This window comes from Leptodactylus fuscus, chromosome 1 (genome assembly GCF_031893055.1).
Source record: "Leptodactylus fuscus isolate aLepFus1 chromosome 1, aLepFus1.hap2, whole genome shotgun sequence".
In the NCBI taxonomy this organism is placed as follows: domain Eukaryota; kingdom Metazoa; phylum Chordata; class Amphibia; order Anura; family Leptodactylidae; genus Leptodactylus; species Leptodactylus fuscus.
The window spans coordinates 125261673-125276275 of NC_134265.1; the positions used below are offsets into that span (position 1 = coordinate 125261673).

At 41.9% G+C, this 14603-nt stretch overlaps 1 protein-coding gene across 1 annotated transcript in view; it reads right to left on the reverse strand.

Annotated features, from left to right (window-relative positions):
- Positions 1 to 902: 902 nt before the first annotated feature.
- The window catches only part of DTX1 (deltex E3 ubiquitin ligase 1), a 51890-nt gene continuing 38189 nt past the window's right edge, over positions 903 to 14603 (reverse strand). The window contains exons 4-10 of the mRNA XM_075276563.1: positions 8488 to 8549; positions 6781 to 6942; positions 5022 to 5083; positions 4175 to 4333; positions 3174 to 3335; positions 2983 to 3072; positions 903 to 1944 (exon numbers count right to left, since the gene is read on the reverse strand). Coding sequence (XP_075132664.1) covers positions 1717 to 1944; positions 2983 to 3072; positions 3174 to 3335; positions 4175 to 4333; positions 5022 to 5083; positions 6781 to 6942; positions 8488 to 8549 — 925 coding nt within the window. The 3' untranslated portion in view covers positions 903 to 1716. The remainder of the gene's footprint in view (positions 1945 to 2982; positions 3073 to 3173; positions 3336 to 4174; positions 4334 to 5021; positions 5084 to 6780; positions 6943 to 8487; positions 8550 to 14603) is intronic.

Sequence of the window (14603 nt, forward strand, 5' to 3'; positions counted from 1 at the left end):
GGCCAGTTTTAAATTTTGGTGCATGAGATCTCACAAGATGTGATGTGGAGCCTCTTAATAATTCAGGCACATCTCGAGCCAGCAGGGACATGAACTAAGACTAGTGGAGGGGATACCAGTCTTAATAAACCACTCCCAATGTTCCTCTTGTCTTCACCATACATATACATTTTGGCTGCACTTTTTTTCTTTTAGGGGAAACAAAATATATTTATATTTCCGAGCAGATAACTGATACAGTCCTATGAAAAAGTTTGGGCACCCCTATTAATCTTAATCATTTTTAGTTCTAAATATTTTGGTGTTTGCAGCAGCCATTTCAGTTTGATATATCTAATAATTGATGGACACAGTAATATTTCAGGATTGAAATGAGGTTTATTGTACTAAAAGAAAATGCGCAATATGCATTAAACCAAAATTTAATAGGGGTGCACAAACTTTTTCATAGGACTGTAAGTCCATTCACATCAGAAAACTGACGCTAAAGATAACATAAGCTGTCTATTGATATAACCTGTCTGCAGATTTCCATTTATTCTAGTGCTCTATTGTAACTTGCAGTATTTCAGTTTCTACTATAATGACTATGGTATTTCTAGTTCTTAGAGAGTACTCTTATGACTTTTGACAAAGTTTACAGTGAGAGTACTGTGGCTTTCTTCAGTGCCAATTTTCTGATGAATAATTGTATAATTTCCTTGACGTATACTTGATACATGTAGCACAATATTAGATGATAATATTTCTAACATGAATATTTGGACAAAGCTCGTACCTGTGGGACTTTATATATGTTTTTCAATATACTGAGAGTGGGATGACTCTATGAGAAGGAAGCTGCATAGAATAGCCAAGTGACAATGTACAGAAGAATCATGAGAATAAACTCTTAGAAGAATAGCTATAGTGCGGTTAGATAGTATGTCATGATAGAAAACAAGGAATGCATTACGGGATGACTGAAATGACAAAATAGATAATGATATTAATGCTGATTATATATGCAGCATTCATTTAATAAGATGACAACTGCTACATCTTAATGGTAGGTAACCCAGAATATCCCAGCGTACTGGCTTGTAAACATGTGTCTTATTGCTCACAACTTAGAGCCACGTTATACTAAGCATTGCCGAGAATAATATACCTTCATAGTTAGCACATACACCGTACACAACAACTAGATTGATCACGCAGGTGATGGGAGACAGGAGGCGCTTGGCCTCTTCTTTAAAATGATAATAAGAGGGAAACATATAATCCTTTAGAGTTTTTTGCTGTTATACGAAGGCCAATGCTTTGTATTTTTTATAGGCTAGCAGAGAATGCGCTATCGTTGACCTAATTCTGTGATTAAGAAAGTCCATTATGTCTCCCATTCACTGAACTGTCATCACCTGCTGAAATAATGAACATTTTTTCCCCAAAAACATCATGCTTTGTAAATGGATGCTCTGCAACTGGTGCTGCCTCTGGATGCTGGGAAGAAAGAGTCCATGCTCCACCAACAGTGTTGGCTATGTTAGATTCTCTGCAGAAATCGCAATCAATTTTTTTCTCTCTCACTACAACAAGATGGACTTGTTGGGTTTCCCAGTATTGGCTGGAATAAACCTCCTGAAAAAGTAGGAGACAGTAGCTAGCAAAACAATGATGTCAATGTTCTGTAACCAATACTGTTGGCTCCATATTTATTAGGGTCCAGAGCTATGCTCAGTAGGGCAAGGCTTTCTCTTCAGTCACTCCCTGCAAAGTAAGTTCAGCTAGAACATTGTCTAAATAGTTCGGATCAGGGTAGCCATGCCCTGTAAGATTGGACCCAAACTCAGTCTTGTGATGGATTTCATTCCACACCACTGTGTTGGATTCCCCTGTCGTGCTTGAAGTACCAATAGCGAATATCAGTCGTCGATCCCATGCTGCCACCAAGAGTCGTAAAACCTGGAATATACAGTACCACATGGATGATATTTGACAGTTAATGTGAGAACTTATCCCAGTTATTAGTAAAAAAAAATAAAAAATAAAATAAAAGAGCTGGTATGCTTCAAAATGGAATAGAGGGATCCTGAACAATAAGTAGGTATCTTTTTTCACACTGCATTTTGCAATATTCATCAGAGGTACACGGGAAAATTTTCTAACATATGCATACCTATAATACACTGTACAGGCAACAGTGGATCTATCACCCATAGCTTCCCATTGTAAAAAAAAATTTTTTTAATAATAACAATAATGTATACAACACATTCTATGTTTTTACTGGATGCCTCTGTATGAAGCAGTGAAGTCTGGAACTCTATTCTATACAGCAAAAAATATATATTGACATACTGGACAGAATCTAGAAGGTCACTCTTCTAACCTCCACTACATAGGCACCTCTTGATACTTTTAATATATACTAAATGATATTTTCCACTCATATGACAAATGTACACTGCAAAAACAGTGTGACTTTAGACTTATCCTTGTTTTGGTGGAAAACCTTCCATAAATTGCTAGATACTTCCCGCTCTATTCTTGGCAAACTAGAATCTACAAGTTATTCCATCAACCTTTGACCCATTTGACCTGGCTGCTGAGGAAAGATTACAATATCTCCCTAGTAATAAGTAGGTCATGGGAACATAATCTACCCATTCCCCTGACTGCGAAACTGGACTGTTGGTAGGGTTGGGTGGTGATGACCTAAATCAAAGTCACGATGAATTGAACATTTTACCTTGGTTACAATTAGTAACACTGGCATTTATATAACATATTTATAAACCATACCATGCCACTGTAATATGGCTTTGTTATTCATATATCAGCAATGATAATAGAATACAGTTAGTGACATCTCCTTTAGCCAATAATAGTGTAAGACAGGCTGGCAATAATATATGCGAGGTTTCGGTTATTTGGCAATTAATAGACCAGCCCTAACTGTTGTTAGAATTAAAATGCAAATTCATTTTCTACATTTCTCACCTTCCTTCCTTTCTCATTATCTGGCAAGTAACAGTGACGTGGAAATCCTCGGGCTGTGAACTTTCTCCCAGGGTTTGGATGTTCAGGCCCCTAAAACCAAAAATAGTATTTCAAGGGATAACAAATCAAAATAAGTCTAGTGGACTCAAATAATCTAGAATCCATACTTGCTATAGATAATTTTGACATACCTGCATTCCACTTGGAATATCATACACTATGCGAATAGTCTTATACTCAGGGTATCCTGGAAGTGAGTGAGGAATCACATGAAACTCCATCTTCCCAGGAGGTTGTGTGCCTGTTTTCTCGCCATAAATTGCTTTGCAAGTAGGACATTGCAAACTGCCATCCTGGTCAGAGAAAGATATGTATATTAAGTAATAAAATAACAATCGAAAACTTAAACTGGAAATTGTAGTATGTATGTGGAGTAAGACTGAGCCATGCAAACTTTCACAGAAGGTGGTGTAAAACCTGGAACCCAAGCTGTAGCTGTGACTCGTTGCAGTCATTTATAGACAATAGTGGCCAGTAGTGTTGGAACAAGAGCGGTAGAGGATCAGTGAGGGGAGGATGGCTTTCTTATTTTTGTATATTTGAGCTACAGGGAAATTGTCACCGTTTTTTGAAGTATTATACCACCCACTGATCCTTGTGGCTTAGTATCCCAAATAGCCATTTCCTAACTTTATTAAGATCCACCTTTAAAAAAACCAAACCTTGCTGAAAGAGGAGTCTGATAAGTCTCATCGGACTCAGGAGTCCAAGGTCCATATTGATAATGTTTCTTGTATTATGTGGACCATTCCTGAGATGAAGGGAATAATGGCTGGTAGACTGATAATAGATGATAAAGTTTATGGTCTATTCCACAAACTGGTGTTACCCCGCTACTGTAGGATAACCAGTTGGTGTCCACATGTCCAGTCTGGTATGCTGATAATAAATATATACACACATACTGGTGTTAAAACTAACATATCTGTTTCCCATAGAAGTGTATACAATGCCCATTGTAATGCCCAGCATACATTTCCTATCATGTAAATTCACCAAAGCAAGTTCTACAGAGACACTGCACATGTAGGAGGTCTGAGAGATCTAATGCTGATTTAGACCCTTAGTAAATGATTAAAATAATGTAAGAAAAGGAAAATGTACATATGCAATAAGCTAAATAGGTACTTACCTTATTACCATTGTTGTACATTGCTACCAGACACAGGACATGGTACATATGATTACATTTCCCCAATTTTCCAACCAAGTCAGACCGGATTCCTTTATGATTCAGGACCCCGTCATAACCCGAAGCAGTGACCAGACGTTCCATGCAAATGGTGCAATCCTAAAAAGACGGAATAAAAGACCAAAAACTTGTACTGCCTTTTACAATAATTTAGCCACGCGTTTATGCCATAAATGTGTATAGTGTAACTAGTTACCTGTGACTTTGTAAGCTCACACCATCTTGACATCAAGTTGGCTATAATATACATTTGAAGAGTCAGATGGAAGAACGATCAAAGGTCCAAAAACGTAAATGTAATCAGTTTAAATATTTGGAGACTTATAACTCTACTTCATATATAAGCTATATTTGCAAGCCTAATATAAACATGGACTTTGATGGCTTTTCCAACTTTTAACTGGCAGCCTATAGTATCAAGCGCCATGCACTACGGGGCGCCATCATCTCAATTTGACAAATTTAAGGACCTTGAACATTCTACCATCTGACTCTTCATTTGTAGAAAGTAAAGGCATATACATTATAGTAAAAACCTCTACAGTCCTCCATCTTTGGGGTGAGGGTATTTTTTTGGTCCGTCACCAGAAAGGAAAGCCTAGTTTAATTTTTGGCTATACAACCACACCCTGTATGCAAAATTCCCTTATGCACAAAGTGAATTTTCTCTCAAAGTAATATTATTATTATTATTTAACAAAATACAGCAAAGACACTCAGGGGTTAAATGTTGTCACTGAGTAAAAATTTGATCATTCATATGCTTGCGCTGCCATACAATACTAACCTCATCCGGCGGTGACTTCACTTTCTGGATGTATCTCCTTACAACTTCTTCTGGGTTCTTACCTAAGTATTTAAAATAAAATGATTTATGTTACTTGCATTTCCACAACACTTACTAAATCAAATTACCTTCCATTAAGGGCCCCCAAACACCTTTGAGAAACATTGGCAGAACCAGCTGATTTTTTGACAGTTTTTTCACTTTATGATGTCAAGAGAAAGAGGGTCTTCTGAATTAGCAGATCTTATTATTTGATAATAAATGCCATGAATCTATTCACAGTACCTTGTAGGGCTTCTGAGATTGGGTCCAAACATGCAGACAACACATTTAAGCTCTAGATAAATGAAATGAGTGTGGAAGAAAAACTGCCTAAAAACTGCCATATTTGCCACAAATCAGAGTATCTTTCATTTTGGAGAACCAATGAGCACTAGAATTTTTTAAGATTTGCTCATGATGGAACTACTATATGAGTGTAATGAGCTGGAAACTTACACTGGCTGATCTGACCACAGAAATGAATTGGTATTAGTATTTTACATGTTTTGGATTCACAAGTAAAATTTATATAGTGTAGATGTATGTTTAAGGTAACTAACTCTAATAAAAAAAATCCACATTAATTTGTTGCACCCTCTTTAGTGTTCCTACTATAGCAGTATAGCATACTGTAAAAGAAATTAAGGGAGTCTATCATTGTCGCTAGTGATTTTTAACTAAGAACATACTTGCATAGCTTTTAGAAAGGATATTCCAGACATACCTTTTGTTTGTTAATCCTCTCAGCCTTTTATGAATTAGCTTGCTTTTATTGATATGCTAATTATCCAGCACGGAGCATCGGAAGTTCACTGAGCACTGGGTGCTGTGTGTAAACAGGGGGAGGTGAGAGCCTAGGAAGGCTGCTGCTGCTGCTGATGACTCGTCAGCCTTCCCGACTCAGTGAACTTCCGATGCTCCGTGCTGGTAAATTAGCATATTAATAATAGCGGGCTAATTCATAAACGGCTGAGAGGATTAACAAACCAAAGGTATGTCTGGAATAGCATAACGGTTATGTAAATATATGCTTAGTTAAAAATCACTAGAGCCAATAATAGAATCCCTTTAAGTAAATGAACAGAACTGACCCAAATATCCCACATTTTATATCTCTAACCTATCTATAACCAATTTTATATACCCTAACCTATTGTATTTTCTAGACACAATGGGGCACATTTATCAAGCTTCTTTGTGCCTTTTTTCTTTTTCTTCAGATGCTTTTGCCACTTTTGCTTTTTGGCGAGAAAAGGGGGCTTAGCCTAAATAAACATCTTTTACACTGTATTTATGACTTGCACCTTTTTAAAGAGGCAAATAAAGGCTCAAATGAACTCTAGTATGTGAGCAGTGTAAAAGATCCCGTCAGTTTAGAAAGCATTAAAAAGGGCCAATTGCACCTTTTTTGAACAAAAAAGGGGCAAAGTGCACATGGCCTAAAATAGCGTATCTACACTAACATGTGAACAACATTTAACATGGAGGTGCATCAACATCATAAATCAGCACCACTGTAAAACTAGTCTAAAAAAGGTGCACCTGCGAAAAGTATGGCAAGAAAAGGGGCAGATGATAAAAAAACCCCCAATGAATGTAATAATCCTTTTTAACATAATTTTTTATCAGTAGCTACAGTACGTAAGTAACATTCCATGACCATTTGTCACGGACACCAACACAATTTCCAACCGGCTATATTTCTTTTGCCACTTACTTTTCTTTAAGTGTTTCTTTTTGGTCTTTCGACAGATGCCACTGATACCGCTTACAGGTTTGATATCCTCTTTATTGACAGGAGGTGGGTGCAGGATAGGTTTAGGGGCTCTGGTTAAGCACACAGGCAGTCCAGCTGCACACATCAGAATACCAGTCATTCCTGACAAAAGAACAAAGGCTGTGAAATTGTTCTAATATAATAATATTTACAGTATTAGGCTTTATTCAGCCATATTTTTGCCTATATGCTATGTCCATGCCTACAAGAGACTGCCCGCGGACACCACACAACCCATGTAAAGATAAATCCAATCACCCCAATTTGTGATGCAAAACGAAGATATACTTTTTTTTGTTGTTTCACCATTGGTAACGTCAGTACCCTCATTCATGCAGAATAATTGTCGGCATATAAACTGGAACAACCTAGATAAGTCTTTCCCAGACGTTTCAGTGATTTACCACCTTATTCAATGGGAGAGGACGGGTACCAAGATAACTAAATGCAATTGTATAGTATACATGTGGGCATGCAGTATGTGTCGAAAGTAAGGACCAGGCAGAGGAAAAGGATTTATCTTTACATTGCTTACAGCTCTGACAAGCCATCCACAACAGCACCCCATCTACAATACAGAGTGCAGAACAATTTATATTATAGCATACAGCCCATGGCAGTGTATGTGCAACTCACACTACTTTTTTTTTTGCACAGACAAAAACTGCAGCATGTATTATTGGTTTGCTTGACTGAGACTCTGTCTTCCTAGTTACATCATGGAAGATAGACTTGCACATTCTCAGTGAGCACCCTCTATTGGTGTGCATGCCTGAGGCACTGGCTTCCTCATTACATCACGGAAGTCAGATTTGCATATTCTTCCCATGTTCCTTTGCACAGTGCAGCGCTCATGGCTTAATAAGACTCCTCACGCCTAAATGGTGGTCTCTCCCTATGGAGTGGCAATATCCCCACAACCCTGTCTAAGCCTCTCACCTCTGCCAGATCAGTCCTCTCTGGGCCAAGCTGACGAGATGCAGTAACATCGAAACAGCTGTCCTTGGCTGAGAGACTACCGGGTAAAATCCCAACATCATTGCAAACAAAGGCCTCTGAGAAGGTCGGCATGATGTTAAAGGGAACGCCCTCTATTCTTTTGCTTGACTGACGCTCTGTCTTCCTAATTACGTCATGGAAGATAGACTTGCACATTCTCAGTGAACGCCCTCTATTGGTGTGCATGCCTGAGGCACTGGCTTTCTAATTACATCATGGAAGTCAGATCTGCATATTCTTCCCATGTATTATTTCAGTCTGTATTACAGCCGACGGAGACTTGGAGTCCACTGGAGACAACTGTCTTTGATGGCCTCCAGGTCTGTCTCTTTTGCTATAAGAATCAAGCAGTGGCAAGAAGTGTCACTTTTGCCGTAGGGATCACAAAGCTATGTAACTTACAGGTCTAAACCAAACAATAATTGTGAAAATTGCACAGCAATGAAATAAGTATGGTATGTGTATTCCATAATGTAAAAACTGTAAATCACTTATGTAACTATTTTTTTTTTCACGGTAAGCTTGATGTAAGAAGTCATGAATTATATTCACTTGTTAGGTACCAGCAGCCCTGTCTTGTTGCATGTGCCGGATACCACATAATTCTCTCCTTAGATTGCCCAGGCAGTGTGATTTATTGTAACTTACCTGCCAAAGCTGGATGCACAGGGCCTGTTCCATTTAGGTTCTTTACAGGGAGAGCTGGCACACTGTAGGAAGATACATAATATGGTCAAACATGCATGAAAAAGTCTATAAAGTCTTCTGTGACAGATTACAGAGCTAATTCAATCCATCTCATATAATTCCTATCAGCACAGAACGTAGTATACAAATATACAATAAGTATTAAGGTTTTACTATTTAATTGCCTAGCATGCCATAAGGCCAGTCTAGATAATTTTTATTGAAATAGTGGAAAAGGAGACCTCCGCTCATACGAGCCCCTATATATGAGATACTCTAAAAGGTTCCAGAAACAGCAACATTAGCAATTATGGGAGAAGCCCAATGGAAGAAAAGTATCTTACTGTTTTGACACATAAAATAAATGAATTCACTTATGTACTTTATTTTTTATCAAGTCATATTTTTATTATTTAAAAAAATAATAATTTATGTTTTATGGCCGTACTAATTTCAAAACTACTCGCATGGCTTTTATTTAGCACCCTCCTTGCAGTCCAAGAAGCTCTAGTTCTGCTATCCTTCTTACACAGGCTCTATGTGTCCATGACGTGACAGAAGGCTGTCTGGCTCAGGTCATTAGCTAAGCTGGCATCATTACAACGGATGTATGACAGACAATGAAGTTGGCTGAGCCAATGAATGGAGACAGACAGCCATCTTTATCATGTCAGCAACAGGGAAAGAAACTATGGAAGTCTACCTTCATGGACTACGCTGCTTAAATGGCATGCAAGCAGTTTTGGAAAACAAAATATACTGGTAAGTAAAGGGTATTCTCATTACAACAATCATATACACACACATATATATATATATATATCTTCAGTTTATCTTTTTCTTCCCTACAAGTGCTATAAAGCCAAACATGTATGTCCAAACAGATGGAGCATGTGCAGGGCATGAATGATTCCTATTAGGAAAGAATGATGATGGAAAAGGTTCTGCCAGGACCAATACCTGGGGACCTTTGTTTAGCCAGCATCACAGCAGATGTCCCTGTCTACTTTTGGTGTCGGCCATAGACAGGCTGTAGCCTGGCATGCCTTTTGTGTGCAGCGTGCAGATGGAACACTGTTTGCCAGTTCGTAAGCGCACAAAGCAGGGTGTACCTAGGAAATGTAATTCTCACTGGTGCTGCACAGTACAGGACCAGACTCTGCCCTTTGTAAGCTTATAATTTAACGGAACTATGAGGAACCCCCTTCAAATAAGCAATGCTCATTCATGCATTCTAACTAATGACTTGGAGATATCTTGTAGCAGTAGTGGGTTCCTGGACCCCACTGCAAAGCTATAACCTCACTGACCAGGTATAATGTTAGTATCTTCTTATGAGGCAGAATGGACTTGGGTGAGACAACTCAGGAGAATGCCTTTGCAAAACTCCAGATTTGCTTCTTTAAGTCTGGTTATCACGGCAAAGACCAGAAAAAAGCATTGAGGTAAACTTTAACAATCAATTTAGCTCTATAATCTTCCTTTCTGATTCCTACCAACTACTGTACCCTCTGCTTAAGGGATAGTAGAAAATAAAAATGACTTTTCATCCGCAATTCCACTTACCCCAAGTACAACGTGATCTTCATGCTGTTGTGAAAGCATAAACGCATATGCAGGTAAAGCTGGCTAAAACGTTGAATACATCGCAACTGCCCCCACTGAGTGGCAGCTGGCTATATACCTGTGTGGGGTTACCTAGCCCCCCTTAACCTGACATCACATAATGCGTAAAGCCAGCTTCCTGACAAAGACGCCACCTGCTCACCCCATTGATAAACAAGGATTATGAGAGATTAAGGGTTGAAGACTGGATCCTAGACACGTAAAGGATACACACAGCTATTTATAACCACATTCTGAACAAGTACTGGAAACTACTTCTCGGGTCAGAAGTCAGGATATTATTTTATTCCTGACAAGTATCTTTGTTACTGAATGTAAGGGGCAGATATGACATTTTATATTGAAATACAGACCAATAAATATATTAATAGTTAATAAATGTAAGGATAACAATATAGTAATTGTCTGTAATTGGTGGACTTTTTTTCTTTACAGTTGGTGGAAAATGTCCTTTATTGGAAGTAGCAGTACACCCCGTATCAACCCACACCGGGGTCTTTCTCACGTGCAAATAACAGCATCTAACATAGTGCAATTTATACCAGTATTGACCAATGACAATGAAAAGGATCCAAAAACTATTTAAATTTCCAAATTACATAAACATAAAAAATATCAGTAAAAAAGTGTAATATAGTGAATAAATATTAGAGATGAGTGAACGGCGTTCGATCGAATAGCTAGTCGATCGAATATCAGGCTGTTCCAGGTATTCGATTCCAATCGAATACCACGCGGCAAACGCAGTAAAAATTTGTATCCCCTCCCACCTTCCCTGGCGCTTTTTTTGCACTAATAACTGTGCTGGGGAGGTGGGACAGGAACTACGACAACGGAGGCATTGAAAAAAATTGGAAAAAGCCATTGGCTGCCGAAATCAGGTGACCTCGGATTTATAAGAACAGTCGCCGCCTTCTTCGTCTCATTTTGCGGCTTGGAGACATAGGGACAGAGAGGGCTAGATAGGGATTAGATTCTGCTAGGCAGGAAAAAACTGAAGAACAACAACAGCTCTTTTCAAAGCTATACTGCAGGGAGGGGAGTCGATAGATGCTCAATCCAGCTATTCACGCTGTGTACCCCCAAAACCTAACAGGGATACACAGCAATTGTCAGGCTATATACGCTCAATCCAGCTATCCGCGCTTTGTACCCCCAAAACCTAACAGGGATACACAGCAATTGTCAGGCTATATACGCTCAATCCAGCTATCCGCGCTGTGTACCCCCAAAACCTAACAGGGATACACAGCAATTGTCAGGCTATACACGCTCAATCCAGCTATCCACGCTGTGTACCCCCAAAACCTAACAGGGATATACAGCAACTGTCAGGCTATATACGCTCAATCCAGCTATCCACGCTGTGTACCCCCAAAACCTAACAGGGATACACAGCAATTGTCAGGCTATATACGCTCAATCCAGCTATCCACGCTGTGTACCCCCAAAACCTAACAGGGATACACAGCAATTGTCAGGCTATATACGCTCAAATCACATTTCTATACATCTAAAAATGCGTAAGGCTAGTGCCAAGGGACGGGGACGAGGACGGGAACGAGGAAATGCAGCTGAGGAGCAAGGTTGCAGTCAACCAACAGCATATCCGTGCCTATTCCTCTGCGGCAGCAAGCATTGTGCTTCCCCACAGTCCCTGGATTGATGGCCATATTAAGTAGGGTGCAGGGTACAACACTAACCAGGCCCGAGAACCATGATCAGGTGTTACAATGGCTAGCGGATAATGCTTACAGCACATTCTCCACCAGCCAGTCAGCCTCTACCTCAACTCCTCCTCCTACCCAACAGTCTGGTCCTCCTTCCTCACAACATGCTCAATCTTCCCAGCAGAGTAATCCCACCTTTCCCACCTCCCAGGAGCTGTTTTCGAGTCCTTTCACTGTCCCTCTCTCTGTCCCACCACTTCCCGAATCACAGGAGCTAGCAGATGAGTTTCTGTGTCCTGATGCCCAAACACTGGAGCATCTGCCATCTCCTGTTGATTTTGTTGTTGTTGACTGGCAACCCGCCCTCAGTGACGATAACGAGACACAGTTGCCATCAGGGCAGCCTGTTGCCATGTGCGGTGTGTAGGAGGAGGAGCCAAGAGAGGAATTGGAAGAGGAGGTGGTGGACGACGAGGACACTGACCCGACCTGGACGGGGGGGATGTCAAGCGGGGAAAGAAGTGTAGATGTGGAGGGAAGTGCAGCACCAAAGAGGGTGGCTAGAGGCAGAGGCATGTCCAGAGGCAGAGGACAGCTGCTTCACCGAAGCCAGGCCACAGCCAGCAAGGCCCAAGATGTTCCCTATTCTAGCCAGCCTAGAAAAACTCCCCCATCGAGGCCACGGTCTTCGGTGGTGTGCAGATTTTTCAATGTATGCGCGGAGGATAAATATAGTGCGGTTTGCACACTTTACAACTCGAAACTGAGTAGGGCTTCTGAAAAGATCAACCTTACGACCATTGCCATGTGCCGTCATTTGGAGTGCAAGCACTGGGCTCAGTGGGAGAGAGCAAATGCAGGACAATCATTGTCCGGCGTTGCCGCCACTGCCTCTCCCACTGTTGCCAGTGCTGGCGCTGCGGTCCAGACCACCAGCCAAAACACCTCTACATCTTCCTCCACCACTTTGGGGACTTCTCCCTCATCCTCCCCTCTTCCTGCCTCAGCTCCTTCTCCTGCACCATCATGCGCCTCTTCCCAGCAAAACACCATCTCCCAGACATTTGAGCGCAGGCAAAAAAAAAACAGCGCTACCCACCCACATGCACAAGTCTTAAGTGCGCACATCTACAAACTGCTGACCCAGGAGATGTTGCCGTTCCGGTTTGTGGAAACTCAGGCCTTCCGTGACCTGATGGCAAGTGTGGCACCTCGCTATGCCGTCCCTAGCCGTCACTACTTCTCCCAGTGTGCCGTCCCCTCCTTGCACCAGCACGTGTCATGCAACATCAGGTGGGCCCTAAATTCCGCGCTTTGCACAAAGGTCCACTTGACCACCGACGCGTGGAGAAGTGTATGCGGACAGGGATGCTACATTTTACTGACGGCACACTCGGTGAATGTAGTAGAGGCTGGTACCGGTCACAAACTGGGGCGCTCTACCTCGTCTCCCTGCCCAACATTCCTGGCAGGGGCTCTGAACCACCACCCTCCTCCTCCTTCGCGGTCACATCGACCCCAGCTACCTGCTGGAAACGCTGCAGCAACGGCGTGGGGAGACGTCAGCAGGCCGTGCTGAAGCTCATCATCCGAGGTGAGGGATGCCCTCCTCGATGAGACGTTAACATGGTTTTCGCCACTGCACCTGGGCCCAGGCATGGTCGTGTGTGATAACAGCCGGAATCTGGTAGTGGCTCTGGAGCTTGCCAACCTCCAACACGTTCCATGCCTGGCCCAGGTTTTCAATTTAGTGGTGCAACGGTTTTTAACCTAGTTCTGACAGGACGTACCGGTACGTCCAATCAGAACACAGCAGCTTCACGGAGATCGTTCAGCTGCTGAAGCTGGGAGCCAGCTGTAACTTCACCCGGAGCTCCCAGAGAGATGGCAAGAAAGGTTTATTACCTTTCCTGCCTTCTCGATTGCTGTGTATACACTGATGTTGTAAGGCTCTACTCACTCCAAGGGCCAAGAACACTGCTGGTGCAAGGCTCAACTAACCCCAAAGGCCAAAAACACTATTAGTGCAAGGCTCTACTCACTCCAAGGGCCAAGAACACTGCTGATGCAAGGCTCTACTAACTCCAAGGGCCAAAAACACTGCTGGTGCAAGGCTCAACTAACCCCAAGGGCCAAAAACACTGCTGTTACAAGGCTCTACTCACTCCAAGGGCCAAAAATACTGCTGGTGCAAGGCTCAATTAACCCCAAGGGCCAAGAACACTGCTGGTGCAAGGCTCTACTCACTCCAAGGGCCAAGAACACTGCTGGTGCAAGGCTCTACTCACTCCAAGGGCCAAAAAGACTGCTAGTGCAAGGCTCTACTCACTCCAAGGGCCAAGAACACTGCTGGTGCAAGGCTCTACTCACTCCAAGGGCCAAAAAGACTGCTGGTGCAAGGCTCAACTAACCCCAAAGGTCAAAAACACTACTGGTGCGAGGCTAATTAGCACATGGATAAAAATTGTCTCCTTCAAAATCTACTGAGATGATTAACATACAAAAGGGCTCGTTCACACGGGGCAAGAGGGGGCAGATTTTGGCGCTGAATCCACGTCAGAATCCGCCCCCTCACAATGGAGGTCTGTGTAGACCGCTAGCTTACTTTTTTCCGTGAGCGCATATTGCCGCTCACGGAAAAAAGAAGCAAGCTGCTCTTTCTTCAGGTAGATTCCGTGGCTGTTTCAGCCCCGGCGTCCGCCTTGCGGCAGCACCCTCCGGAGTAGGTCCATTCATTTGGGCCTACTCCGGAGCGAGAAGCCGCGACAGTCATGGCAAGAG